At 40.9% G+C, this 25,466-nt stretch overlaps 1 protein-coding gene across 2 annotated transcripts in view; it reads left to right on the top strand.

Annotated features, from left to right (window-relative positions):
- The window catches only part of UBE2F (ubiquitin conjugating enzyme E2 F (putative)), a 58,096-nt gene that overhangs the window by 5,179 nt on the left and 27,451 nt on the right, over window positions 1-25,466 (top strand). For both annotated transcript variants that reach the window (XM_059868368.1, XM_059868367.1), the window contains exons 3-7: window positions 6,574-6,603; window positions 7,502-7,567; window positions 12,811-12,878; window positions 16,302-16,372; window positions 21,698-21,755. In XM_059868368.1, the coding sequence (XP_059724351.1) occupies window positions 6,574-6,603; window positions 7,502-7,567; window positions 12,811-12,878; window positions 16,302-16,372; window positions 21,698-21,755 (293 nt within the window). The remainder of the gene's footprint in view (window positions 1-6,573; window positions 6,604-7,501; window positions 7,568-12,810; window positions 12,879-16,301; window positions 16,373-21,697; window positions 21,756-25,466) is intronic.

Below are 25,466 nucleotides of genomic sequence, written 5' to 3'. Positions count from 1 at the left end.
GAGTGATCTATGCAGAGGCTGGAATGAAAAGAGGGAAGGGAAGAAGGTAAAGGAAACTCTTGGTTGAGTCAGGAGGTGCAGAGTGAAATCCCTTCCTTTCTAAACTCCTCAGTGCAGCTGGATCCAGTCTCAGGCTTGGACTCAACAGTTATGTCTAAAAGATTTAGCAGAACTTAATAATAAAAGCACTTGAGTGTTGCATTAATTATTAATCAGCTATAAACCTAATATAGATTCAGGATAATAAGATATATACTGTTTTATAGTGTGTTCAAGTCTGTGCACACACATACACAAAGATACATATATATGTGTGTGTGTGTGTGTGTGTGTAAATATATAGATATCCACACAAATGTGGAAAGATAACCCACACGTGTATGGAAATGTATGTATACATGGGAATACATATTAAAAAATTCCCCCCCCAGAAACAATGAAATAATCCTGTTAATCCCTTTTGGGGATTACTGGAATTTTCTGAAGTTCAAGTGGGAATGGTACCATTTCACTCAGGCTATAATTCAGCTAAGGAGTGTTCCAAAGCCATCAGGGAGTGACTGATTATTCCTACTCCCATCTCCCACCTTGTCCAGGCAGCAGGAGTTCCTGGTGCAGTTCAGGAGTGCTTCCCCACAGCTCTTGTGCAAAGGCCAGGGCCTGATAGGAATTGCTGGAATTGCAGAGCAGGCCAGGGGTTGGGAGAGGGGATGCAGCACCACAATCATCATGGTCTCCCAGAAGAGCTGTGGGAGCAGCTGTGGGTGTGCTGAGGGTGATTTCTGGGTGAAATGGGACTGACAGGAGAAGCTGGTCATTCCAGTGTATCTGCTGAAAGTGACAGGGAAATGTAGTGGGAAGGGCTTTTTGGGGATGTTCTGTTTTAAGCTGCTCAAGCTAAATGTAAACCATTTGTTTCCAAAAGTTTCTAGAATTTGCTTCAACACTCTGAGACAGATCAGCAGCAGCACCTACGATGTGATGAGACTGAGTGGAGAGAACTTGTGAAGCTGATGGTGTTTCTAGGTCATGTAAAGGTTGCAGGAATGAGTTTGGACAGGAGTGCAGAGCCTGCTGAAGGTGTGCACACAGCAGGGATGCTGCTGCAGCTGGGCCAGCACCAGTGCTTTCATTGCTTGTTTGTGGAACTGTCAGAGCTGAACTTAGGTGTTGCACTGGATATCAAAGCCAGCAGGAGCCTGGAAGAGCAGCTGTAAGTAGAAGTTGTCACTGGTGTGTGTTTTGGCTGGAGTTACAAACAGATGACAGTGGCAGAACTGGGGAAAGGCTCCATCAGGTCAGTGTCCTGGTGACAAATCAGAAAATAATCTCTCCTGCATAAAAGAAGAGAAATCCTGGCCTTCAGTAAGGGAGGAGGAGGAGGTAAGAAAAGGCCCAGAATGTTCTGCCAGTGGTGAAGCACCCCTGTGTATCCCTGCTCCACAGTAAATGGGGGATCATCTAATAAATCCTGCAGACAGATGTCTGCCAGCTTTGCTAAGGATCTCCAGACACAGACAGTGGCTGTTTTTTTTTCTGGAGGTAAATTGCAGACAGCCTTGTTTGTGCTGATAGAGATTCCAGTGCAGGAAGGCAGTACAGATGTGTTGTCACACAGCAGCCCTCAGTTTGTTTGTTCTCTGCCTGGTCAGTAGATCAGTTCTGTTTTGATGAGGTGATGACCAGGACCCCAGCCATGGACAAGTGTGGGTGATGCTCACAAACTTTTAAAGACTTGGCACGGACCAACTGCATGCTGCCTGAAGGCAGGAAAAATAAGTGCTGGTTTAGGTATGATAGCTATTTGCTCTATGGGTGTGAAGAAACATCTCAGCTGGTGTTGGAAATAGTGGTGTCTGGCACTGACTTTGAACTTCTCTGATGGATGCACGTTGAACAGGCTTTGTTCCACTTTTGGGGAAAAGCTGCTCTTAAAATACTGGTGCCCTATGTTAGTTTTTCCTTAAGTTGTTCTTTGACTGCTTATATCCAGCATTGTCACAGATTGAGATATCAGTCATGTCTCAGGACACTTGGGTTATTTTATGGCTGTATTATGAATAGAAATCTCTCTATCACTAAAGTTTTATATCTAGGGAAGTAATTCTGAGTCATTTGGATATTCTTTTCCAGCTGTAGAGAGGGTCTAGTAAAGCACAGCTTTGTTCAACATTCTCTGTGACTCATCTGTTTCTCTGCATTTCCATCTAGGCTCAGTTGGAGAGTAAGGCCCTAATTCTGTAAGCCTAGTACCCAAATTAAAATAGAGCAAGCAGTACAATTGCTTCAGCAGCTTTCATTTTGTTCTGTGCTGCAGAGGCAATTTTTAATGTCCTGATCATCTCCAAGGGGAACTTCATTAAGCTGGGAGCAGGGGCCACATGACTGCTCCTCATGGCAAGCATGCAGTGCTGAGCTTGAAAGGCAAATCCTTTCTGAAATTTAAAAAGGGCTGAGGACAATCCCAAGTGGTGTTCAAGATTAATATTGTATAATGAAGGTGACTGCTAAATGGAATTGAAGATAGAGAGCATCCAGGATGGCAGTAGCAACTCCTGGGTCACAAACAGAAACTTCTTCATTCACATTTTTATATTACACTTTTATATTTATATTATCACATTTACATGCTTAGTTTGATTGTGGCAACTTGAAATAACTTAACCTTGTTAACTCATTTTCACATATATTTATTCCTTGGTTGTCTTCAGTATCTGTGGCTTTTACCACTACATTCCTGTGACCAGAAAATATTTAATGTGTGTCTCTGTTTAAGCCTGAGAGAATGGAAGTGGGAAACTGATGGTGAAAGTGAGGTGAATATCCATTGTAACTAAAAATGAGGGAAACCATTTATTTGCTTTCTTCAAGCCTGTAAAAATAGTAAAATCCCTCCTCACAACAACAGGTGAGGAAAGTTCAGATGTGAGAAAATACTTCTTTTCTTATACTGCTCTGTACAGTTCAGAGGAGCTAAGTAGGGAATGCTCTAAAAATAGATGGATAAGAATTAGGAGGCAAACAGCATTTCTAGAATTAATAGAGTATTAGAATTAGTACTTAGAAAATTGAATTTTTATTAATGTCAAAGTATTTAATCTTCATCTCTGAAAATCTTAAAGAAGTAAATTGAAGAGGGACCTAAACAGGAGAGGGGCTTTTGTACAAAGCCAGAGAAGTAATACTGCTGTGGATGAGAATGTTCACTTGAGGAAATAAATCTTTTATTTGGTGTACTTAAAACCCAACTCCAGCTCCAAAATGAAGCAGAGAGTCTGATTTTTTTGGAAGGCTTAGTAAACAAAGCCCTGCTAAATTCTGACTTAGGGTGAGGGAGCAGAGCAGTGGGGTTGTGCTGTGTGCACTGAGCTTTCATAAACCTTGTACACACAGCAGGAGTGTTCCTATTTCTGTCTGGAGAACTGTCATGGGTAGGGAGAGTTATTGTTTGTGAAATCATTTATAAATAACTCTGGCTGCTTGTCTTAGGCTTAGGAGCAGCTCAGGAGCTGGATGGAAGAGAGAAAAGCTGAGCCACAATCCATTTGCATTCAGCTCTTGCAGTGTTTGTGTTGGGTTCAAGTTTAAGCCTTGCCTTTGTTATGGTTTAAAATAGATTTGGAAGTGTTCAGGCAGGTGTGTACTGGGTCAAGAGCAGGATTCTGAGTGTGCACCTGCACTTGGGCTGCTCCTCAGCAGGTCACACCAGGTTTGGGAACAGAGGGACTGTTTGGAGTTCCTGCCACTTGGGTTTTCTGGTTGTCTCCTCATCTTAGTGCTGTGAATTGAGACACGGATGCAGATTCTCCACAAAATGACCATGAAAAGTACTCAAACTGAATTTTCTTCACTGTTCAGCTGTAGTGACAGTCATTTCTTGAAAGAGGAGCTCAGAAAAACTTTTAAGTTTGGGTGGTGAGTCTATCTGTAAAGAATTTTTAAAACTTTCTGTCAAGTTTATACATTCTTGTATATTTGTATGTAAACACTGAGATAAGGTGTGTTGACTTAGGTGTGTTATGGAATAGAGATGATATTCTTCAGAGAGATTGAACTAGAAATAAGTTTGGACAAGTTTCAAAATATAGTCTTTTAAAATACTGCAACAGTGACATTACACCACAGACAGGAGATGCTTTTATGTAGGAAAAAAATGTTTTGGTCAGTGCTACCCATAGCCATTCTGATAATTTACTTTTGCCCTACACCTTTAGGTCAAAGCACAATGTTAATAAAAGTTATTAAAAATATATAGGTCATATAATAAAAATATAAATAATATAATGCAAAAAGAATATATATAAAGGTTATAAAAGACTGGATTCTTAGAGAATTAGAATTGGGAAAGATGCATTGTAGTAGGACTATGTGAGAAGAAATATAGGTGATTAGTGTTAGAAGTAATAGTAGTATTGTGTGGTAAAAGGTTGAAAAATATATGTAAGGTATTGTAATGAGGAAATAGGTTAGGAAAACGTTCTTTAATTTAGTGAAGCTTTTGGAGCTCTTGGGATTTCAGTGCATTGGAGCTCTGTCACTTCCATGCTTTGCTTGGTTACAAATCTCTGTTAAACAGGTTGGCAGCCTGCTCAAGGGGTGTTTTCTTACAGAATGCTCATGCCAGAGGTATTGATTAATGCAGAAAACGTGTGAGTTAACATGTCAGAATCTCAGTGGAGCTTGAATGCTCTGGTCAAAATGTTTGCTTTGTGAGCAGCAACACACAGAAATGGTTCTAATGTCACTGCTGTCACCAGCAAAGAGACAGCATTTGGAAAACCCTCAAACACTGAGCTTTGGCCTGTTAAATGTGCTTGTTAATTGGTGGATCAGCAGTGTTTGTTCATGTGGCACAATTAACATAAACATCTTTAAACATTCAGATTATTGATGCAGATCTTTATCTGCTTTGGCTTCATGAAGTTGTTTTATTCTTAGTTTGTGGTTTATTGCAGAGTTCATTAGAAACCTCATTTGTCTTTGTTTCCAAAATTTGTGTGGGTTTATTAGCACAGCATTCCCACCTGTTTGCACACCTTCCCAGTGCTTCCTTCTCTGGGGTGTGAGCATTTTGTTTTCTGTTTTCACCAGAAAAAACACTCATTCTTGTGCCAAGGCAGAGAGAAACACAGGAGTGGGAACACATCACAGGGAATTTTCACACTTCAAAGGAACTCTGGTGACTGTAAACTCTCCACTGAACCTTGCTCAGCTCAGCCCTTGCTGGGCATGCTCTGCCCTTAAATGTCTCCCTTTTTTGGGTTCAGGAAAGGCAGGCAGGATTCATTAAGGTGAACATCACACAAGCACAGAAAGCAATAAAGGAAAGCAGTCAACACTTTAAAAGAATTGAACCAGGTCCTAAACTTTGCACTGCAGTGGAGATTGATGTGCCACTATGAAAGGCTGGTGAATTTAAAGAAAAGAGTGAGGGAGTAGTCTTAGGAAAAGTTTTCATAGCTGCAGCCTTCAGGGTTGGTTGTCACATCTTTATTTTATCAGCCAGGAAGGGAAAATTGAAATAAAGTTCTTGATTACAGCTGAAATTACATTTTTGTGTGTGTGTTCTATAAAGACAGTACTTTAGCAAAAGCATGGCTCCAGTGTTGTATTTCAGTGCCTGGCTTTGGTTACATCAGCTCTGGCTGCAGGTGTGGGATTTGAAAAGAGTGAAGTTTGAATATTTTAGGGAAGTGGGGTTTGGTGGTTTTTTCCCTTGGTGTAGTAGGCTGCAGATGCAGGGTGTGCCAAGCACAGGGGAGATGGGAGTCAAATAAACATCATTCCCTCTGCAGAGAAATGCCAGGTTTGGTAAGCATGGATGGCAGGAGGAGTTTAGTGAGAGTTGGGATGAGATCAGTTTGGATTCAGTGCCAGGAATTCTGAGTGACAATTTTCTTCAGATGTGTGTTTCTGAGAATTGGTGTTGAAATTTTGCACATTGTCAGCCCACATGGGCTGTGTCTGTTGAGGCCTGAAACAAAGTTAGAAGTGGAAAATAAGACCACAGAAAAAGCCAAAAATATACTCAGTGTGATTTCCTAGGACTTTAGAAGTAAAGGGGAGATACCTTGGTGCATCTGGTTCATAAGAAATTGAAAGTAAGATTTCAATAAAATAACACAAAAGCAGGGGTTCTTCCAGGGAAAGTGACTTGGCAGGCTTAGGAATACCCTCAAAACTTCATTTCCTAGGGGCTGTGGAACAGAATCACGATGCTTCCTTTCCTTGATGAATTTTAAGCTCAGGAAATAAATGAAAATGGAATTGAATAGAAGTGAATATCAGTAACAAAAGCTGTGCTTTGGAAATGCCAGTGCTCTGTGTGGATGCTTCAGTCTTGGCAGAGCTGAACTCCCCATCAAAGGAGGATACATTTGCCATGTCTGTGTATTTTTAGCAATTAATTGAGGGGCTTAAAGAGAAATTTCAAGGTAAACTTCCACTGCAGCTTAATTATATTTTTAAGTAAAATTGGATTTAGGTTTAAATTAGATGTACCAATTTGGACTTGAAGAAGATCTTTATGCTTGCATAAATAATGGTTTTGTTTCTTTTTTTTTCTTTCAACAGAGGTTGCAGACCTTGAAGCTAATTTACCTTGTGAGTAGAACATTTAATAGTATGCATTTTAAGGGGGAAGGGACCATTGCAATGAACATTTGGACTGCAGTGTGAATGCTGATGGTATTTGTTAACTGTGCAAAGCTTGAACAGATTTTTGCCTTGCTTCCTCTTCTGGGGCTGTGGAGAACTGGACCCTCATTAGTGTCCTTTGGAAGGAGTATTGATAATTTGCCTCCAGTTTTTAATTGCTGTGGAGTGGCAGCAAAACTTTCATAAAGTGCCCAGAAGGTTCCTGGGACTCAAGGGTGCAATTAGTGCTTCACTTGTGTTTTTTCTTTATTCTCTGATTTTCAAAACAGGAGGTTCTGATTTAGGGGCAGAGCAAATAGCTCAGCTCTCAGGGAACATGAAGTCAACCTGCAGTTTTTTCACTTCCAGATGTAACCTGATATCTTTGTTAATAGTGAAAATACTCAGGAAAAGTAATTTTTAAAGAGTAATCTATATTCCCTAAAAAAAAAAAAAAAAAAAGGCAAGATAAAATGGTTTTAGACCTGAAATCTTACTTGAGATATAAGCCTTCCTTAAAGGCAGTTACAGAGAATTTACAGAGTAATTTTAGGTGAAGTTTTTTCAGTGTAGGTTCTGTTACAGGGTAACAAATCCCTGAAGAATTTGTGCTTTCAGTACTGCAGTGTGAGTGCCTTGCTGGGGTTTGTGTCCAGTTCTAGGTAGGTTTCTTCAGGCAAATAGGATTTAGAACTATGATACTGTTTAGCTCCTTGGCTACCCAAGAGGAACAGCCAGCTTGATGGGTTAAGAAGCTAAAGACTGCATAATGTGGATGATCAAATAACCATGATGGACTTGTCTCCTGATGGCAGCCAGCAGTGGAGAACTCATTTCTGATGTAAATTATTCTTTTGCTTCACAGGTACATGTAAAGTGAATTTTCCTGACCCAAACAAGCTCCATTACTTTCAGCTAACTGTAACCCCAGGTAATTTTTTTCAATATGTAACTTTTGTTTCTGTCTTTGTTGGTGTTTAGGAAATGTAATTCCAAGAGGAATTCCAATAAAGCCTCAAGTCCAAGTCTGGCTGCAATAGTGATTATTTCATTAAAGAGATGGAGAAACTGGACTGAGTTTTGACAACCAGATTCCAGTAGAAAGGCCTTCAAAAATGAGTGGGGTTAGGGAATACTCAGATTTTTTTTGCTTACTTTGATTGAGAACTTTTTTCCTCCCAGCCAGTCTCAAAGCACCTTGATTTATTTTTGCATTGCAGCCCTGTTAGGTTGTGTGTTCCCCTGTGCTGCTTGTTTGGTTCTGCAGAGGTGTAGAGAGAGGTTACCAGTGTAACCCTGCTGGAAAACTTCAAACCCAGGTGGGCCTGCAGATGCTTAACAGGGAGGAATCTCTTGAGTCTTTGATTGTTCAAAAATATGAAATCAGATTTTTTATAATTAACACAACTTGAGTATCCTGTGAAGCTCTTGCTGGCAGGCTGGTCAGTAAAAGCATTTTCATAAATTATCATTCTCATGTAAGTTTCTTAATAGCCACCTGAAATTAGTGTTTTCTACGTGTTTTAGAACAGAAGGTTGTGTTTTGTGGATAAATTTGCTTGAAAATTTATTTAAACTGCTGCTCAGATGAGAGCATTGCTGTGTGCAGTGCTCTGGGTGGTTTGGGTTAGGTGTGCTGGGTCAGTGTCCCCCTGCAGCTCCTCCTCCTAGGTGCCCATTGTCTGTAGCTGCTCTCTGCCAGCAGAATTTGGGTGAGCTGTGTCAGTTATCCTGGTGTTTGACCTGGAGAAACTGTGGTGTGCCCTTAATGAGTGCCTGGAATGTTGCTGTAATCCACTATTTTGGAGCCAGAGCAGCACTAGGTGTCACTGTTGCTGTTCCCTAGCCCAAACCAACTGGCCCTTCCTCCAGCAGAAGTTTTGGGTGGTCTCTGTTAACAAGTCCATTCATGTGACTCCCTTTTGTGATAGAAAAATGAGTGAGGCTGCCTTGTCAGTGTAATTAAAAATAAACCCAAGAGGTAATCTAGAACTCTGTCCCTGTTATTCTGTGTAGGAGTTGTGCTCATATTTACTTGGTGGGTGTTCATTCTGCTTGCACCAAATGCCCTTCACTTTATTATATTTTGGAAAGGAGCTGACTTTACAAGAGCATCACTGTGCAGATGAGTGATGTTTGACAAAGCTGTCCTAACTCCAAGGTGTCTAAATTCTAGGAATTGTTTTGTCTGCTCACTGCTGTGCAGCAGGATGCTGCAGGCAGAGCCCAGCTGTTGCATGCAGAGCAGGGGGTTTGTGCCAATGATCTTGCCAGTGAGATGATCTTAATTAACATTTTGTTACTCTAAATATAGCTGCACAGCTGAAGTCTCTGCAGTTGCAGCCTGACCCGAGTAAACATCTATTTTCAGCTGTGCATAATTCAGGTGTAGAATCTTGTGATCAGCCATAGTTTAGCACTCTAAAGGCAGAACACAGCACAGACCAAGAAAATCTTTGTAGTTTTCTGCCTCTCTTCAGTCCTAAGTTCTCTCCAGTGTATGCTAAATCTTGGTTTTCCTTGAGGCAGCAGAGTGGTTGTCACAGAAGTTTTATGGCTCAAGCAAGCTTCAGCCAACTCTTTTTGTATTGTGTGAACAGTATTGCATAAATCTTGACTTTGTGCTCTGCTGTCATTTTGAATGTGGCTGGTCCTGAAAGGACAAGTAAAGTAAAAGAAGCTTCCTTAGGCTTTCACAAAAAAACTAATTTGAATAAGAAAATAAACTTGACCACCAAGCAGAAATCCTTTCGGGTCCTTTGCTCAGCACCTCTCACAAAAACCTTTCTCAGCCAGTATTTAATGTGGCAAAATTATCCTAGTGACAGGAGGTTTTTAATTTAAAATTATTTTGTAGAAATTCTTGATGAGGGTGGCTGCTTTTTTTTTCATAAAATTGAAGGAATTCCAATCTCTGTATGCTCCAGTTTTCTGCAGTGCACTATCAGTGGATAGAAAATGGCTCAGACTTGGATTTTTCTGCTGCAGTGGACAAACTCCCTGTTCCCCAGGCAGACACTGCTGGTTTTCTCTGCTGTCTGAAGCTTCTCTTCCCTTTTGTCATCTGAAACATTTGTTCTGCCTTTGAAAAATACCCTTGTGCCACCATTTGCCTCTGTTCTTGTTTTTGCACCAGTATCATATTGGATGAAAATAAGGAGATGTTTAGAATCCAGGCTTTTGCTGCACTGGTATTTGGAGCACAAAATTGGAAGCTGAGGATTCAAACATGGTAATGACCTGGAGAAAAATAAAGGAGGTGACTTTAGGTAGCTTATACATGAAAAACCCCAGAAGAGTAAATGCAGTAAATGCAATTTCCCTGCAGTTCCCAGGCTGTTGGACTGGTCTGGGCATGGTGTGGATATTTGAGTGCCCCTCTAGGGGGGTTAATAAAGGCACTGCTTTCTGGTGAAATGCCCACAAATATTGGTGAGCATGGCTGATGCAAGGAGCAGCTATCCAAAGTGTGTCCTTTGTGGCCTGCCCTAATTATCTTGCATTTTCTTCTAGAGTGAGGAAATAATTTGGTTAAGTGTTTTCCAGAGCTCTTTCAGGCATTAAAACACCCTACAAACACAAGCTAAGATTAGTCAGGTTGTTGCTAATGAAACTTGAGGCTGAAGTGGGAGGGATGCTTGCTCTGCTAATACAGCTTGAAGACATAAATTTAAGCAGTAGGAGGAAAACTGTGGCTCAGACTTCCTCTCTTTTTAGCAAAAGTCCCTGTGGCCAACTTCCTAAGTTATGTGTTAAAGCTGTTCCATTTGATGTGTTTATTTATAGCTCTTTCCTCACTGTTAACTCTGCCAGAACATTTTTCCCACCACTTCTCCATGCCTAAAAAATTGAGGATTTCTCTCAGTCTGAGAACCTATTTACTTGAGATGCTGAAAGATGACTTCATTGTAAATTATCTTGTTAATGCAGTGCAAGATTTCTGGCTGGGTACTGAGGCTCTCCAGAATTTTTAATATATATTTGAGTGACTGGTAATGAGTAGCTTGATTGTTGCTTTAGGAACACAGAGGGGGAATTGTATAAAAGAGGGGAGGAGAGATGTCTTGCTCCTCTTAATTGTATAAATATGTCCTTGCTTATTTGATAGCAGAGCCAGTAGCTTACCCAGTGTGGTTTTTGATTAGTGATTGGTGACAAGGTAAAACCAAAATATAAAATGAGTTGCAATGTGAGGCAGTGATGAATATTGAATTGTCTTGGAGGAAGACTTAATCTGAAAGTTCTTGAGTGTTTCTCTTGGGACAGCCATTGCATGAGTGTTCATTAAACCTGGGGATTTTCTTTGGCATAGAACACAGATGGATACATCCATCAGCAGGCATTTATTTCGTTTTAGCAGGGCTGGAATGTGAAGAGCTGCTGCATGCTTTGCTCCAAGTCCAGCCAATCAAGGAACTAGTGAAATTAAGCCAAGGAAAATAACTTTTGTACTTGGAAATGTGATAATTCCTGACACTTGGTTAAAATGTATTATAGTGCTAGATGGTAGATAAAGTGCAGTCAGCTGTCTGTTGGATAAATGTGGTGTTAGAGCTCCTGGGGATGTTGGACCATTTTCCAAGGACTCCTTTCTGGAGCAGTGTCTCACCCTGAGTGCACTGCACATTGGACAGGGAGCAGTTTTACCAAAGGCTATCAGTGTAACTCACCTCTTACTTCTGTTCTTCACTAAAGGCTTTGTTTACTGACTTTTACCTCTGTGTATTTAACAACAAAAGAGAAATGCTTTTATCTTGCTTTTTTTCCTATAAAATTCAGTGCATGTCCCTTACTGCTTGGTAAAGCATAGCATGCCTAAAATTGCTGAATAAATCCAGCTCACTTCAGAATTGAATTTGAGTGGGAATATGGAGAATGGATTTGAAAAGAAGCAACCTGAAGGAGGATTGTGATGACTTAGAATAGACAATCTAGGTTTTTTTGTGCTTTGGAACAAGCTAGATAATAGCAAAATTCTTCTTAGTCTTTCTGTAAACTATGGATTGTTTCACAGAACATTTCTTTGCAGTGTTGGTTTAAGAAATATGAAAAACCTGCAGCATAGAATGGTATCATACAACCAGCCCTCCTGGCCTTCCCTGGGGCTGGAGAGCTCAGGGTGCTCTGAGCCTCAGATGTCTCAAACCCCCAGTGTGGGCTGGGTACCTGTTTCCTTTTTTTAAGGTGCATTTCAGATCACTTGTAAGCATTTCAGCTTCCAAGCACAGCTGTTTCAAGAGTTGCAGGCTGTCTGTCATCCCATTCTCCTAGCCTTGCTTAAATGCAACTAGATCTTTTAATATGTCATATTTGAAAATTTAGCCATTTTAATAATTCAGTGCTGAGGTTGGCAGAGGCAGACATGTTCCTAGCAGATACATCACAGTGAGATAATGACAGTGAAAGAGCCTGCTTGCCCTTCTTGAATACACTCTGAAACATGCCCTTGCACACATCCTTGTACTGCTCACCAGGATTGGCAGCACAGGTTTGGGAAGATGTGCTCAGTCCTGGAGCAGGGTTTAATTGTGCTTTAGGAGCACAAGTTAGGGAAGATGTGCTCAGTCCTGGAGCAGGGTTTAGCAATGCTTTAACAAGCAGAAGTTTGGGAAGATGTGCTCAGTCCTGGAGCAGGGTTTAGCAATGCTTTAGAAGCAGAAGTTTGGGAAGATGTACTAAATCTTGGAGCAAGGTTTAGCAGTGCTTTAGGAGCACAGGTTTGGGAAGATGTGCTCAGTCCTGGAGCAGGGTTTAGCAATGCTTTAGAAGCAGAAGTTTGGGAAGATGTGCTCAGTCCTGGAGCAGCATCTAGCAGTGCTTTAGCAATTGCAGGATTTCTCCAGCTCATTTCAAGGGTCACTGATGGGGTGCTGCCTGCCATGTGCCAGGATTTGCTTCCTACAGTGAAAAGTTCAGTGCAAGGTTCCTCCAGCTGGGTATCCCTGTTCCTGTGGTCAGGATGGTGGATTTTTCTGGGACTGCTGGCTCTCCTGACTTCAAATTTCTGCTGTAGAACTGTTGGGAGTGCAGGAAGACACAATACCCACACACTGCTTGGGTTAGGTGGCAGCTAGTGGTGCAACAGCTGAAGTGTTTGATGATAAGGCTGTGCTGTTGTTTTAATCTTGGTGGTTTTCTCTTATTTAACTATTTGCCTTGTTTTCCCTTTTCTAGATGAGGGCTATTACCAAGGGGGAAAGTTTCAGTTTGAAACTGAAGTTCCAGATGCCTACAATATGGTGGTGAGTATTTGCATTGGTCTCATAGTTGTCATTTTAGATTTTCTTTGCAGGTAACAGGACTTCAGGGGGAACTTGGCATTGAGACTGAGAAAGGATCTTCTGTCTCTTAATAAAATAAATCTCTACAACTGTCTGGCAGAAGCTCTGAGAAGTGCAGATGAGTCAAACCTGAGTGTCTCCCTTCTGGCTGAGGTTCTGCACTCTCCTGTTAATTATTCATGAGGCCTGCATTTAATGATTGTTCTCATTAAAAAGTTATATATCTAAGAATGAAATAAGTGAACCAGAAGGAAAAGGTTGACAGTTCTGTATAATCTTCCCCCCCCCATTCTTTTGCTTTGCTGTCTTACTTTGGTGTTGGTAGCTCAGAGTTCTTGCAGAGAGGCTGAGGAATGTGTAAGGGAGGATCCTGGAGAAGAGTTTCAGGGAAGATCTTTGGTTCCTGTTCAGCTGAGCCTAAATTCAGCATTATCTGTGTGTAGTAGTTGCAGTCACAGCTAGGTAGTGTTTGCAGCTGTGTGGGTTTGCTTGTGGGATGTTTGAAGTTCCCCTTAACTTTACCAAAGAATTTCATACTGGGGCAGAGGTCACCCTCACTCATTTTTGTGTGTTCATTTAATTTCCTTTGATTTTTATATTCCAGTTGTTCACCCAAACAACACTGCTGCAGGAAATGTTTGCTGGGTGTTAACAGGAGAGCTGAAGTTCAGTTTTGATCTGAGTTTTTCCATAATCTAAAAGTTTCTGGTTTGTTATGGTTCCCTGCTCAGCACTGGCAGGAAAATCTACAGCAAGTGTTAATTAAATATTTTTAAATTTGAGCACCTCTTATCCAATACAAAAATAAAAAGTTTTGAGACAATGCAGGAGGTTGAGTGTTGGATTGTGGTCAGGTTATTAATGCAGTATTGATCCAGATATTGAGGGAATTGTGCTGAGGCTGTGGTTTGGTTTCCTGCCAGGCAGAATGGGACTGACACAAGTGATGCCTGTTTTCAGGAGAGCCCTGCAGACCTGCCAGGGCTCTCAGCCCACAGGCAAGGCTGGGATTCACACCTGCACTGGGCAGAGGAGTGGGTATGTGGAATTGGGATGTAGTGGAGGAGCAGAAAATAAATAAAGAGGAACAAATTTGGAAGATTTGGTCTTGTGGCCTGCAGCCAAACCCCTCAGTGCTTTGCTGGGTGTAGTGTTCAGTTTCAGCCACTCTGAGAAGTTCTGCAGAAGCTGCAGCTGGAAAGTGGCAAAAATATCTCAGGGCTGGAGTGTAGCTCACTCCCAGGAACTTGTATCCCCTCTAGGGGAAACCTGTATTTCCCCCATCCTTCCTTCTAGGGGAATAGTTTTTTACAAGCTGTAAAGAGAGGAGCTGCAGTTGCAGGGTGGTTTAGCAGAATGGTTTAACTTTGGGACCAGCTGGTGTCCAGAAAAAACATTTCCAATAACTTTGATTCCAGATTTCTCTTAGGAGCCACATTCCTACTCCAGGTAAATTTCTTCACTGATGAAGAGAACAAAATAAATATATAAATAATCCATAATTGAAGAAAAGTAACAAGATCTGTTGGTACACCTTAGAGTGCTGATTTATCAAGAGCTGAAACTGCTCATTTTAAATGAGGGATGCCAGAGCAGAAGTGGCTGCTTGGAACTGGAGAAGGAAGTGAGTGTGGTCACTGCTGTGCCCCCAGCTGAGCCTGCATCTCCCTGTGCAGTCTGAGGGGAAGGAGGAGGTCGAGCAAGGAAATAAATGGAAATCACAGATTTCAAGTGAAACATCATCCTGAGGAAACCTCTGGATCCATTGGTCTGGGGAGGGTTCAAAAATGACTTGGAACAAGTTCCAAGGTGAGGTTTTGGCTGAAGAGGAATTTTATGGTGGTGCTGCAGTTGTCCTGTGTGTCTAAAAGGGAAAAAGGAGAGAGAGAAAAACCTTTGTCTTACTGTCAGGAGTGGGTTTATCTAACTTTTAGCAGTGAAAAATCACTTTGAAAGGATAAAGGAATTCTTTTGTTTCCACAGTACAAAAAATGAGACACCATTTAATTCACTGTGAGGATTTGGGGATTTTTTTTAAAAAGAGTTTTCATAAATCTTTTTTTTGACTCTGTTTGAAGGTGCATATGGTAGAAATTTACTCTTTTATCTTGATCTAATGGCACGGAATAAATTCTGCTGCTTTGCCTTGCTTGAGAACTAGACATCATCCTTCAAAACAGTGTGAAAGTGTAGCCAATGAAAAGCTTGTGCTGTTAGAAAACTTCCAAAGTGTTTTGGAGGTCAGAAAGTTTTGAGACTATTTTCTGTGAGCCACTTAATTTTCAATAATGCCATGACTGGTGTCCCTTGAATTATTGCACAGAAATGAAGTGGAGGAAAGGCAAAATCTGCATTATCAATCCCAGATTTGTTGTGGTGATAAATGTTTTTTTCTTTTTTAGTACAACATCTCTTTTAGGTCTGTTTTTGGTGTCTCAGTGCCATGCATATTTTCTTACCTCTTCCAAGGAGTCTTAATTTAAAAAGTTTCTTAAAAAGGTAATGGGGAAGTTGGGAACAAAATGAGATAAAACAAATGATGCTGCCATGCAAATACAGCTCTTGGAGCTGTTTTGCCTCCTGATTGAAGACATCATTGGAAAAAGTGGAGGGAGATGGCTCCACATTAATAATCTGGGATTTAATTGAAGTTCTGCAAGGTGCTGCTGTGTGCTGATGGATTCCAGGACACTTCCCATCAGGAATAATCTGCCTGATTGAAAGCTGCAAGTCCTAATGGGGAGAGCAGGGATGCAGCAGCGTGCTGTTGCTAAGCTACTGACACTTTCATGTCCCACTCTTTATTTACTTCACAAAACTAGAGCAAAGGAGACTGCTTGAAAAATCTGTACTTCAGAACCCCACTATGACATTCAGAAGTTTGGTGATCTTGCCCGTGGCTTCTCATTTTAGTGCCTCAAATTCAGCTGTTCAGTTGTGAGCAGGTGGATCTGTATTTTAAAGAAGTTATTTATTTATTATTAGTTATTTGTTATCTTTGCATCCTCTGCTGTTTTTTTAACAAATCCCTAATTTGAACAATCCTTGGTGAAATGTTTTGGTTTAAATTATTATCTTAACAGTTAAGTATGAAGAAACTGAATGACTTAAAGTGTTTTCCCTAAAGGAGTAAATTTTCTTGGCTTTCTTAAAATGTATTTTTTTCTAAGGAGAATCCTAATACCAGCCTGGTTTTTCTGAAGAGTTGAGAAAAGTTAAAAAGGTAGAGAAGTCTGTTTTGACTATTGTAGGTAATGGATCATTGCTCTAAACATACAAACCCAGGCTGTGAATGTCAAATATATTTGCCTTTTTCTGGTTTAGGAGTTATAACAGGGTTTTATCTTAAAGGATAACACAGTAATTTGTTTTCTCTCCTGGCAGCCTCCAAAGGTAAAATGTTTGACAAGAATCTGGCACCCAAACATTACAGAGACAGGAGAAATCTGCCTAAGGTAGGAACAATATTCTGTTGGAGTTTTTTTACCTTGGAGGTTTCTCTGTTTGATAAAATATTGGATGTAACTCTCCTGGCAGTATTTTTTTGGTGCTGATTCTGCATTTAACTCTTAGGAGCATAAAAATCTGCTGAAAGTCTCATTCTTGCTGTGCTGTAGGACCATGGAGAGCCTGGCTTTTCAGGTTCAGAGTTAGTACTTTGTTCTGCTTAGGGTGAAAATGTAAACTCCAGCCTAAACAAAATGTATTTGGTTTTTTTCTTCCCTCCCTCATAACTGAATCATCCTCAGACCCTGAGGGAGGCTTTGAGGCTTTACCATTTAATGCCCAAGTGTGTTAAGAGCTTGAAAATTCTTTTTATTTCAAAAAGGAAGGAAAAAAGTGTTCCTTAAACTTTGTGTGCCATTTGTTAATTATAATATTTAATATCCAGTGATGAGACACATGTGCCAGTTATCACAAAGCAGGGCTGGGGTCAGGATAAGTCAGGATATGAAACCTGAAAGATTTGCTTTGCCAGGGTGAGAGGTTTCTCTTGCTGGGTGGTTTTTCCTTGATAGTAAATGTTTCCTCTTCCAAATGAATTTGTGAAACTTTGCAATTTCATCCTCAATACCTGATGGTGAAATTGGCCAGAAACCAAACAGGAACAGAAGTGAGAAGCCTGCCTGTCGTTTTTCAAGTTAATGGCACACAGAAGAAAAAGCAGATGAAGCAGAAGCAAAGCCCATAAGTGAGATGGAAAGCTGCTCTGAAAATCCTGCATGCTTGTCACCATGTGTAGCAAATCAGTGCTTAAAGAGAAGCTGAGTTTTTCCTCTAGATGGAAACATCATTTTAGTGCTGTGTTGAAAGTAAGTCCTGGTGAAAATGAAGTTTTTATTGCCCTTCCTAGGCAGGTCAGGCTCATCAGCATGAAGAAACTGAAATGTTCTGAGTGCAGGTAGAGGAGTGAACAGGTGAGGTGTTTGAACCAGGGAACAACAAACACCAGGAGGTGTTTGAACCAGGGAACAACAAACACCAGGCACCAAACCAAAGCTGGAGCTCCAGCTGCAGCACAGCATCTCTGGGGCTCAGTGAAGCCTCACATTGATAAAATCCAGAGTGCTTGGGCTTGGAAGGGACCTTAAAGCTCATCCCATTCCCCCCCTGCCTTGGGCAGGGACACCTTCCACCAGAGCAGGCTGCTCCAAGGCCCACCCAGCCTGGTTTGGAGCACTTCTAGGGATGGGGCAGCCACAGCTTTTCCATCTCTGGGAATGATTTTAATTATAACAGATGAATGTGGTGCTTGGAGCATCATAATTCTAATGAAGTGGAGGCATTCTTTCAGCATCTGCTCTGAAACAGTTTGGATTGTCAGATACCTCAACATATCAAACCCTGGAAATGTCTGGCATTCTATGGCAAAACTAAAATAACTTAATTGCTTTCTGCCTGTTAGAGAATGCATTCTATGTATAGTAGCTGCAATCAACTCACACAAGAGTCTTTGCATTAAAATAGCTTCAGTTCTTTTTAGAAGCAGAAAATCATCTTCATCAGTGCTTTCCCCCCACATATACCTCGTGCTGTGGTGTGTGTTGGTTTGATGCTCATCCCTGGATTAAAGCATTCTAAACAGTTAACCTGTGCTCAAGTGTAACAGTTCTGGGCAGGCAAAGTGGAGTTTTTCTGTGCTTTATGGACTGCAGTTACTCTGGGCCATAATTAGTGACAGATCCTAATTAGGTCTGGCCCATATTGGATATCACCTCCACTGCACATGTGGATAGAAAAAATTGAGTTTTCTCCAGGCTGATCTTCCCCTTCCAGTAAATTGTTGTCACTTAAGCTGCAGGTTGGGTCAGCTGGAGCTTCAGGAGGTTTTACACTTACTGCAGTCATGCAGTTCCCACTTCAGGAGATGCTTTTTAAAAGATCTCTTTAGGATGTGTGTATTTAAAAAGAAAAAAATCCCTCAGAGCTTTCTGCCATGCAGGAGTTACTCACAGGATGAGAAGATATTTGTTGAAATGAAAGCTGAGTACTGACTGGTCACATCAGGGGCTGTTTTTGTTATTGAAGGTTCAAAAGCAGTGATTTTGCAGTCTGCCCATGGAACCCAGATTGATTTATGATTTGTAATTAGGATCTCATGGGAGATCTCCTTAGAGATCCTCATTAAGCCCCTCATCTCCTTAGATCTGTTGAGGGGCTTTATGATCATTCCCAGTCTGTAGGAGAAAGAGGGTGCTGCTCTAAAAGCAAATCCTAGCAGCAAATGAGGAGTATGAAGCCAGAGGACACTTCTGTGTTGGTGGTGATGTTTGCAGGGGTCCCAGGATGAGGGAAGAGATGGGAATCTTGACTCCATGCTTCAGAAGGCTGATTTATTATTTTAATATATTATATTAAAAGAAAATTATATACTAAAACTGTACTAAAGAACAGAAGAAAGAATTTCATCACAAGGCTAGCAAGGAAGGGAAAAAATGATAATAAAATCTTGTGACTGCTCACATCCTCAACAGAAGTGGCTGTCATTGGTCATCAAGTAAAAACAGTTTCACAAGCTGGGTAACCAGTTCTCCAAATCACATTCCAAAGCAGCAAAACATGGAGATGCTGAAGCTTCTCAGGAGAAAAGAAAAATCCTAAGGAAAGGATTTTTCAGAAAATATCTCTGTGACATGTGTCTTCCCTGCTTTCCTGCCAGAGTGCTCTGAGAGGTTCAGGTGTCTCCTCAGTCCTGGCTGGAGCTGTGCCAGGAGAGCTCTGAGGCCTTGGGGAGCTGCAGGGCTGTCCATGAGGCTTAGCTCAGGCTCAGGTGCTCTGTCACTGAGTGTTTTTCTGACTTTTTTTGGTGTGTTAACTTCCCCCCCCCTTGGAATTTCCCAGTCAGGTGGATGGAGAGGCAGATGGAAGCACTGCCACACAGTTTGATAAGGAACAGACAAAGAGCAAGCTTTTTTTGTCATATGGAGACAAACTGCAGCCACAAGATGTTATTGTGAACGTTGCACAAGTGGTGATGGCATATTTTATCTTTTGAAAGGCACAGGAATGAGAGGAGCAGCACACTTGTCCAGTTGATCATCCTGTTCCTAGGATCTCTGCACTGAACAAGGATTGAATTTCCTTGCATTTAGATTTGCCATGATCATTAAATAACTGCATAACCTGTATGGTCTAATCATCTGCTGTAATTTAAAAATTACTTAATCCATGTCAGCCTGGGAATTGTTCAAACCTTGTAATTTGAGACTGTTTCACTTTAACCTGTCATTTCAGTAGCAGAAGCTGCTGCTGGTGGTGAGTTTCTGTGCTTTGCTGTGTGAGTTGTTTTAGCTGACTCCTTACAGAGGAAGGTGTGATTGTGAAATGATGCTTCAAGGAGTTAGGGTTTAGGGTTTGGGTTTAGGATTAGGGTTTGGGTTAGGGTTTAGGGTTTGGGTTAGGGTTTAGGGCTAGGGGTTAGGGTTGGGGTTAGACTTGCCACATTCATTAAATAACTGCATAACCTGTATGGTCTAATCATCTGCTGTAATTTAAAAATGACTTAATCCATGTCAGCCTGGGAGTTGTTAATAATTTATAATTTGAGACTGTTTCACTTTAACCTGTCATTTCAGTAGCAGAAGCTGCTGCTGGTGGTGAATTTCTGTGCTTTGCTGTGTGAATTGTTTTAGCTGACTCCTTACAGAGGAAGGTGTGATTGTGAAATGATGCTTCAAGGAGATAGGGTTTAGGGTTTGGGTTTAGGGTTTGGGTTAGGGTTTAGGGCTAGGGGTTAGGGTTGGGGTTAGACTTGCCATGTTCATTAAATAACTGCATAACCTGTATGGTCTAATCATCTGCTGTAATTTAAAAATTACTTAATCCATGTCAGCCTGGGAATCGTTCAAACCTTGTAATTTAAGACTGTTTCACTTTAACCTGTCATTTCAGTAGCAGAAGCTGCTGCTGGTGGTGAGTTTCTGTGCTTTGCTGTGTGAGTTGTTGCAGCTGACTCCTTACAGAGGAAGGTGTGATTGTGAAATGATGCTTCAAGGAGTTAGGGTTTAGGGTTTGGGTTAGGGTTTAGGGTTTGGGTTAGGGTTTAGGGCTAGGGGTTAGGGTTTGGGTTAGGGTTGGGGTTAGACTTGCCATGTTCATTAAATAACTGCATAACCTGTATGGTCTAATCATCTGCTGTAATTTAAAAATGACTTAATCCATGTCAGCCTGGGAATTGTTAATAATTTATAATTTAAGACTGTTTCACTTTAACCTGTCATTTCAGTAGCAGAAACTGCTGCTGGTGGTGAATTTCTGTGCTTTGCTGTGTGAGTTGTTTTAGCTGACTCCTTACAGAGGAAGGTGTGATTGTGAAATGATGCTTCAAGGAGATTTTTACATTATTTTTATTCAGATTATTTCTTTTCTGAGCAAGACCTCAACTTATTTCTCAGCTGTGCTCTGATCCCCAATGTATGTCCTCCTCATAACTGCTGAGGTTTGGATCTGCAAGGTCCAGAAATGCCTGAACCCCTCAATGGTTTCCACTTGCAAATTAGTCAGCACTGGGCTTAATATATACCATAATATGGTACATCTATACTGGATGTGTGCATATAGGAAACTCTGTCTTTTATATATTAATATTATATTAACATTCAAATTGTATTTTATAATATACACATTTTATTATGTACATCTTTATTATATATAAAATATATTTATATCTATTGTATATATATTTATGGCTATATATTTATATCTATTATCTATTTTTAATATATATATATATTTTATAAGGAAGTTTTTCCTCCAGAGCAGACTAAAACTCTCTCCCCTTCTTATCTTTACCTGTAGGAAGCTGAAGTCCTTTGACACAATAGAGGATGATGATCCTCTTTTTGCTAATTAGATACCCCTCCCCAAAACACCCTTTTTGGGTTGGTTTGTGCCAGTTTTGGTGAGAGAGAGGTCATCCTGCAAGGCTGTCTCTTCACCAGAGATGAACATGTTCTGAAATGCATCAGGGAATAAAAAAGGGTTCAGTGTTGAGCCTGTCACAAGCATTTCTGTCACACTTGTGCTGCTGGAGGAGAATAATTCAGGTGTTTTGACAGAGGTTGAGCTCAGATGGGGAGTTGTGTAATGGCACTGTGGAGAAGGTAATTTTAGGCAGACATCCCAACTCCTGGGGTTTAAAATTCCATTACCTGGATATAAATAGTGCAAGAATTAGATCTTACCTTGCAATTACTTCCTGATGGCTTCTGAGGAGGTTTCTGACAAAGGCAGCTGAAGCAGAAGTTGCTCTGTATAATGTGTGTGTCTTTCTTTTCCAGTTTATTGAGAGAACACTCAATTGATGGCACTGGCTGGGCCCCAACTAGAACCTTAAAGGTACTGTGTCCTTTTGGATGTGTCCTTCCAAATAAATACATCTTTAAAAGCCCTTTCCTGGCCTTGGAAAGAATCAGCTCATGTGCTTTGCTCAAGAGCAGGTTTTTGAGGTGAGGTTTTTGTCTTTCAGCAAGTGGTGGTGGCAGCAGTGGAGCAGGTACAGTGCTGATTGTAGAAATGTTTTGGGAATTTTGGGGTGGCTGCACAAATCCTGCTCTGCTCCAAGCTTTTGGAGGTTGGTGTGACCCTGAGAACCCACACTCTGTGAGGTGTGCTGCTTTTCAGCACAAGAGCATCCTGTGAACAGCAATCCATAACCCTGGTAATTTCCATGGGATTGATACTCCTGACAAAATCAGTGCAGAGCCCTGAGCAGGGCATTTATCTTCCTGTTGCTGTTCCCAGGAATGCTGCCAGAATTGTTTCTTGCAGAGCTTTAACAGCATTAGGTGCATAAAGGGTACACATCAGGTGTTTGTCTCTTTCAACAAACAAATTGAAAATGACCTTTATCTGATACTTGGTTTGCTCTTTGGCACTGGGAATGAGATTTGTGACTTTGCTCATCTGTAAAATCTCTGCTGAGGTGGGCATGTGACTTTGTGGAAGTAAAATGTGAATGTTGTTTTGTGGATTTCCTTAAGCAGTCTTTCCCCATTGTTTTTTCACCAGTTGGTGTGATTTTGTTTTGCCCTTTGTGTTTCTCTTTTCACCTCAGGTTAAATCAAGGCACTGAGTAATTTAAGTTAATTAGTTCTGTTCCTGTCCCTGTATTTTCATTCAGATAAAGTTTTAAGCTTAAAAATAAGTACAAGTGGACAAGAAACCCAAAAGACAGGAGCTTTTTCTGTGGTTGTTGAAATGAAAGATTCAGCAAGAGAAAAGGAAGCAGTGGCTTAACTTCCAAAAGAGAAAAATCAGATGTCCTCCTTGGATTTTTAAATTTTTGAACATTGAAGCACCACAGTTGTGAGCTCACTTTTTACAGCTTTTCATCAGCACAAGGGCAGCAGTGAGAATTTGCACAGAAGCTCTGTGGACAGGAATCCAGTCTTGGCCTGTTATGGACTTGAAAGTCAGTGTTGAATTTGTCAGTGATATGAAGTCAGCCTGGTTTTCTGGAGGAGTAGCACCCAGACCTGCCCAGTAAAGCACTCTGAACTGCTCCTAAAGAATTAAATTGAGAGTGGGCATGTCCTTCTGCCACAAAAACTGTTCCAAGGGCATCAGAGAAACCATTCAAAGAGAGAATATACATGAGAAGCCCCATGCACAAACCAGCTGCTTGTGTGGGGCTCATGTTCTTAACCCTTTAGAAGGCTCAAGTTTGTGCTTGTGTCTCATTTTGGAACCCTCGTGGTGACAGCAGAGCTCTTACATGTAAAATCCTCCAAAATTAACTGCTGTGACGTTTAAAGTATTTCTTTATTATTAAATGGGTAGAAACATGAAGAAACTTTCTGAGATTAAAATGAAAATCTGTTAAATTGTCTGGAAAACTTACCTGATAAAATGTATTTTTAACAGTGTGGAGGATTCTTAATGGGGAGAGACCTAACTCAGTTTTGTTTCCCAGCTTTTTTTTGCACTTGGTGTCATCTCATCCATGATTGAATTCTCCTCAGGTTGCCAAGTGTTGAGCTTTATCTTTTTTCCTTTCTTTGTGCTTGGGAACATTTCCATGGACCACTGTGAAGAGCAGCCTGTGTGTGAGTGAGGGAAATAAAGGATTTGCTATTTCTGAATTCCTGCATGAGATCCTTTTTTGAAATCAGGTTCTGAGCAGAGTTGGGCTCTTACCCTGAAACAGGTTTAAAGCATTAACCTGCCAGCCTGTCTATATATACACTTTTAAAATCACTTTCTTTTTATTCATAGCAACACTCCAGAATCCCAAACCCTTAGATAATTTCTGGTAGTGGTTGGGTTGTGTGAACACTGCTGCAGTGCTTCCCAGCTGATCTTTGTGTTCCTTCTACTCCTTTGTGATTTTTGTGTTCCTTCTGCTCCTTTGTAGCTAAGCCTGAGTTAGCAACAGGAGCTTATTTACCTTTCAGGCTCCATTCTGTCACGTTCTGCATCATTTTATTGCATACTTTCCTCTCTAAAGCAGCTTATTCACAAAGCTGGAGGCTGCTGCAGTTACTTTGGGCCCTGCTTTTCTCCTGGTTTTAGGTGTGATGGTCAAAATGCAAGATTCCCAGGCAGAAAGCAAATAGATGGCTTTAATTCCATTCTGTTCTCAGTTTTTTTAATGTCACTGGAAGTACCAGCTTTTAAATACCTCACATGACTTCACACTGTTGCTGTTTCTCTGCTACTCTGCTTTGCACCCTTCAGTAATTTCAATTTCAAACTCCAGAGTGCTTTAGTGGTCCTGTTAGTCCTCAACATGTGCCTCATTTGCCAGGATTATCACCTGCCTGGCTCAGTTACTTCTCCTCAGTTTTCCTAAATGCTTGTTTTCATTTTGCTCTGAAAACACCTCAGGTGATGCATTTGAAGAACTGAGCAGGTGGATGTGTGTTTTAAATGCCTGATTGGTTCTAAAAGTCAGGCTCCTTCTGCACTTACCTCTGCCTAACTGCAGCTGGAAATGGCTTCATAAATCACTGCCTGATTGATGGACCTTAAAAATAATCAGAGCACACTTGGGCAGCTCTGTGGAGGGCTGAGCATATGAACATTAAAGCAGTGTTTAAAAGGTATGAGGGAATATTTGTCCTTTTTCTTCTTTTTGTAGCTGTGTTCTCACAGGATCAGCTGGGCTCAGCTAGCTGGGCTGTTTCCTGGAGCCTTTCCATGTCTGTTAGGTGGGTGTGCAGTTCAGTTTTTCCCTGAGATAGTTCCAAGTGCTGGGGTTTGTCATTTTTGTGTTGGTGCTCTCAGGAGAGCCAGGAGCAGGAAACATCCAGGTAGTCTTAAACTACAGATCTGCAGACAGCTTTTCATGCCCCCCTCCAGGAAACCTCTGTTTTTTCAGGAATTTCTCTCCCATAACTCCAGATCCTAGCTTAATAAATTCCTGTCTGTGCTATTAGATTACCTGATCTAAAAGGAATTAAGACTCATTTCCAGTAAACTGTTGCTACTTGGAGTTGATCCTTAGGAGCCTTGCTTATTTAATTAATGGTTTAATACTAAATGGCAGCATTTTGTCCTGTTTGGTTCACTGGTCCTGCCCTTTTCTTCTGCCACTGGAATGGCTTAATTTGGAATCATCCAAATGTCAAATTCATCTCTTGGAGAAATAAATCAGAGGGTCCTGCCTTCATTTTTCCAGTTTACCTCAATGTTTAAGCATCAACAAGGAGTTTTGAAAGTACAAAACTTTCACTTATCTGAAGGAAAATAGATGGTCTGCTGTCAAAATCATCTGTAATTAGTGGAGAGGAGTGTTTGGAACAGACAATGAAGTGACTGTCACTGTCTTGAGCATGAAGGGAAAAAAGAAACCTGCATGCTTTATGTTACATTAATTCTTGTTGCTCAGGCTGTTTTTCTCAGCATTATGATAACATTGTACAGCTATTGATTTATTCAAATCCTCTTTTGGAGTTGGGCTTTTTATGTGTCTTCCTCACCTCTAAAAATTGAATAAGCCTCAGACAAAAACTTCAGACCCAGGATTTTGAAAAAGAAGCTGTAAAATGCTGAAGACAATCTTCTGTGCAGATCTGACATTCAGTTTTTTCTTAAAATAAGCTTCAG

The sequence above is a fragment of the Haemorhous mexicanus genome, chromosome 26, assembly GCF_027477595.1.
Source record: "Haemorhous mexicanus isolate bHaeMex1 chromosome 26, bHaeMex1.pri, whole genome shotgun sequence".
Lineage (NCBI taxonomy): Eukaryota > Metazoa > Chordata > Aves > Passeriformes > Fringillidae > Haemorhous > Haemorhous mexicanus.
Note: the sequence above shows the minus strand (reverse complement) of the source record. Positions and strands in the feature narration are given on the sequence as shown.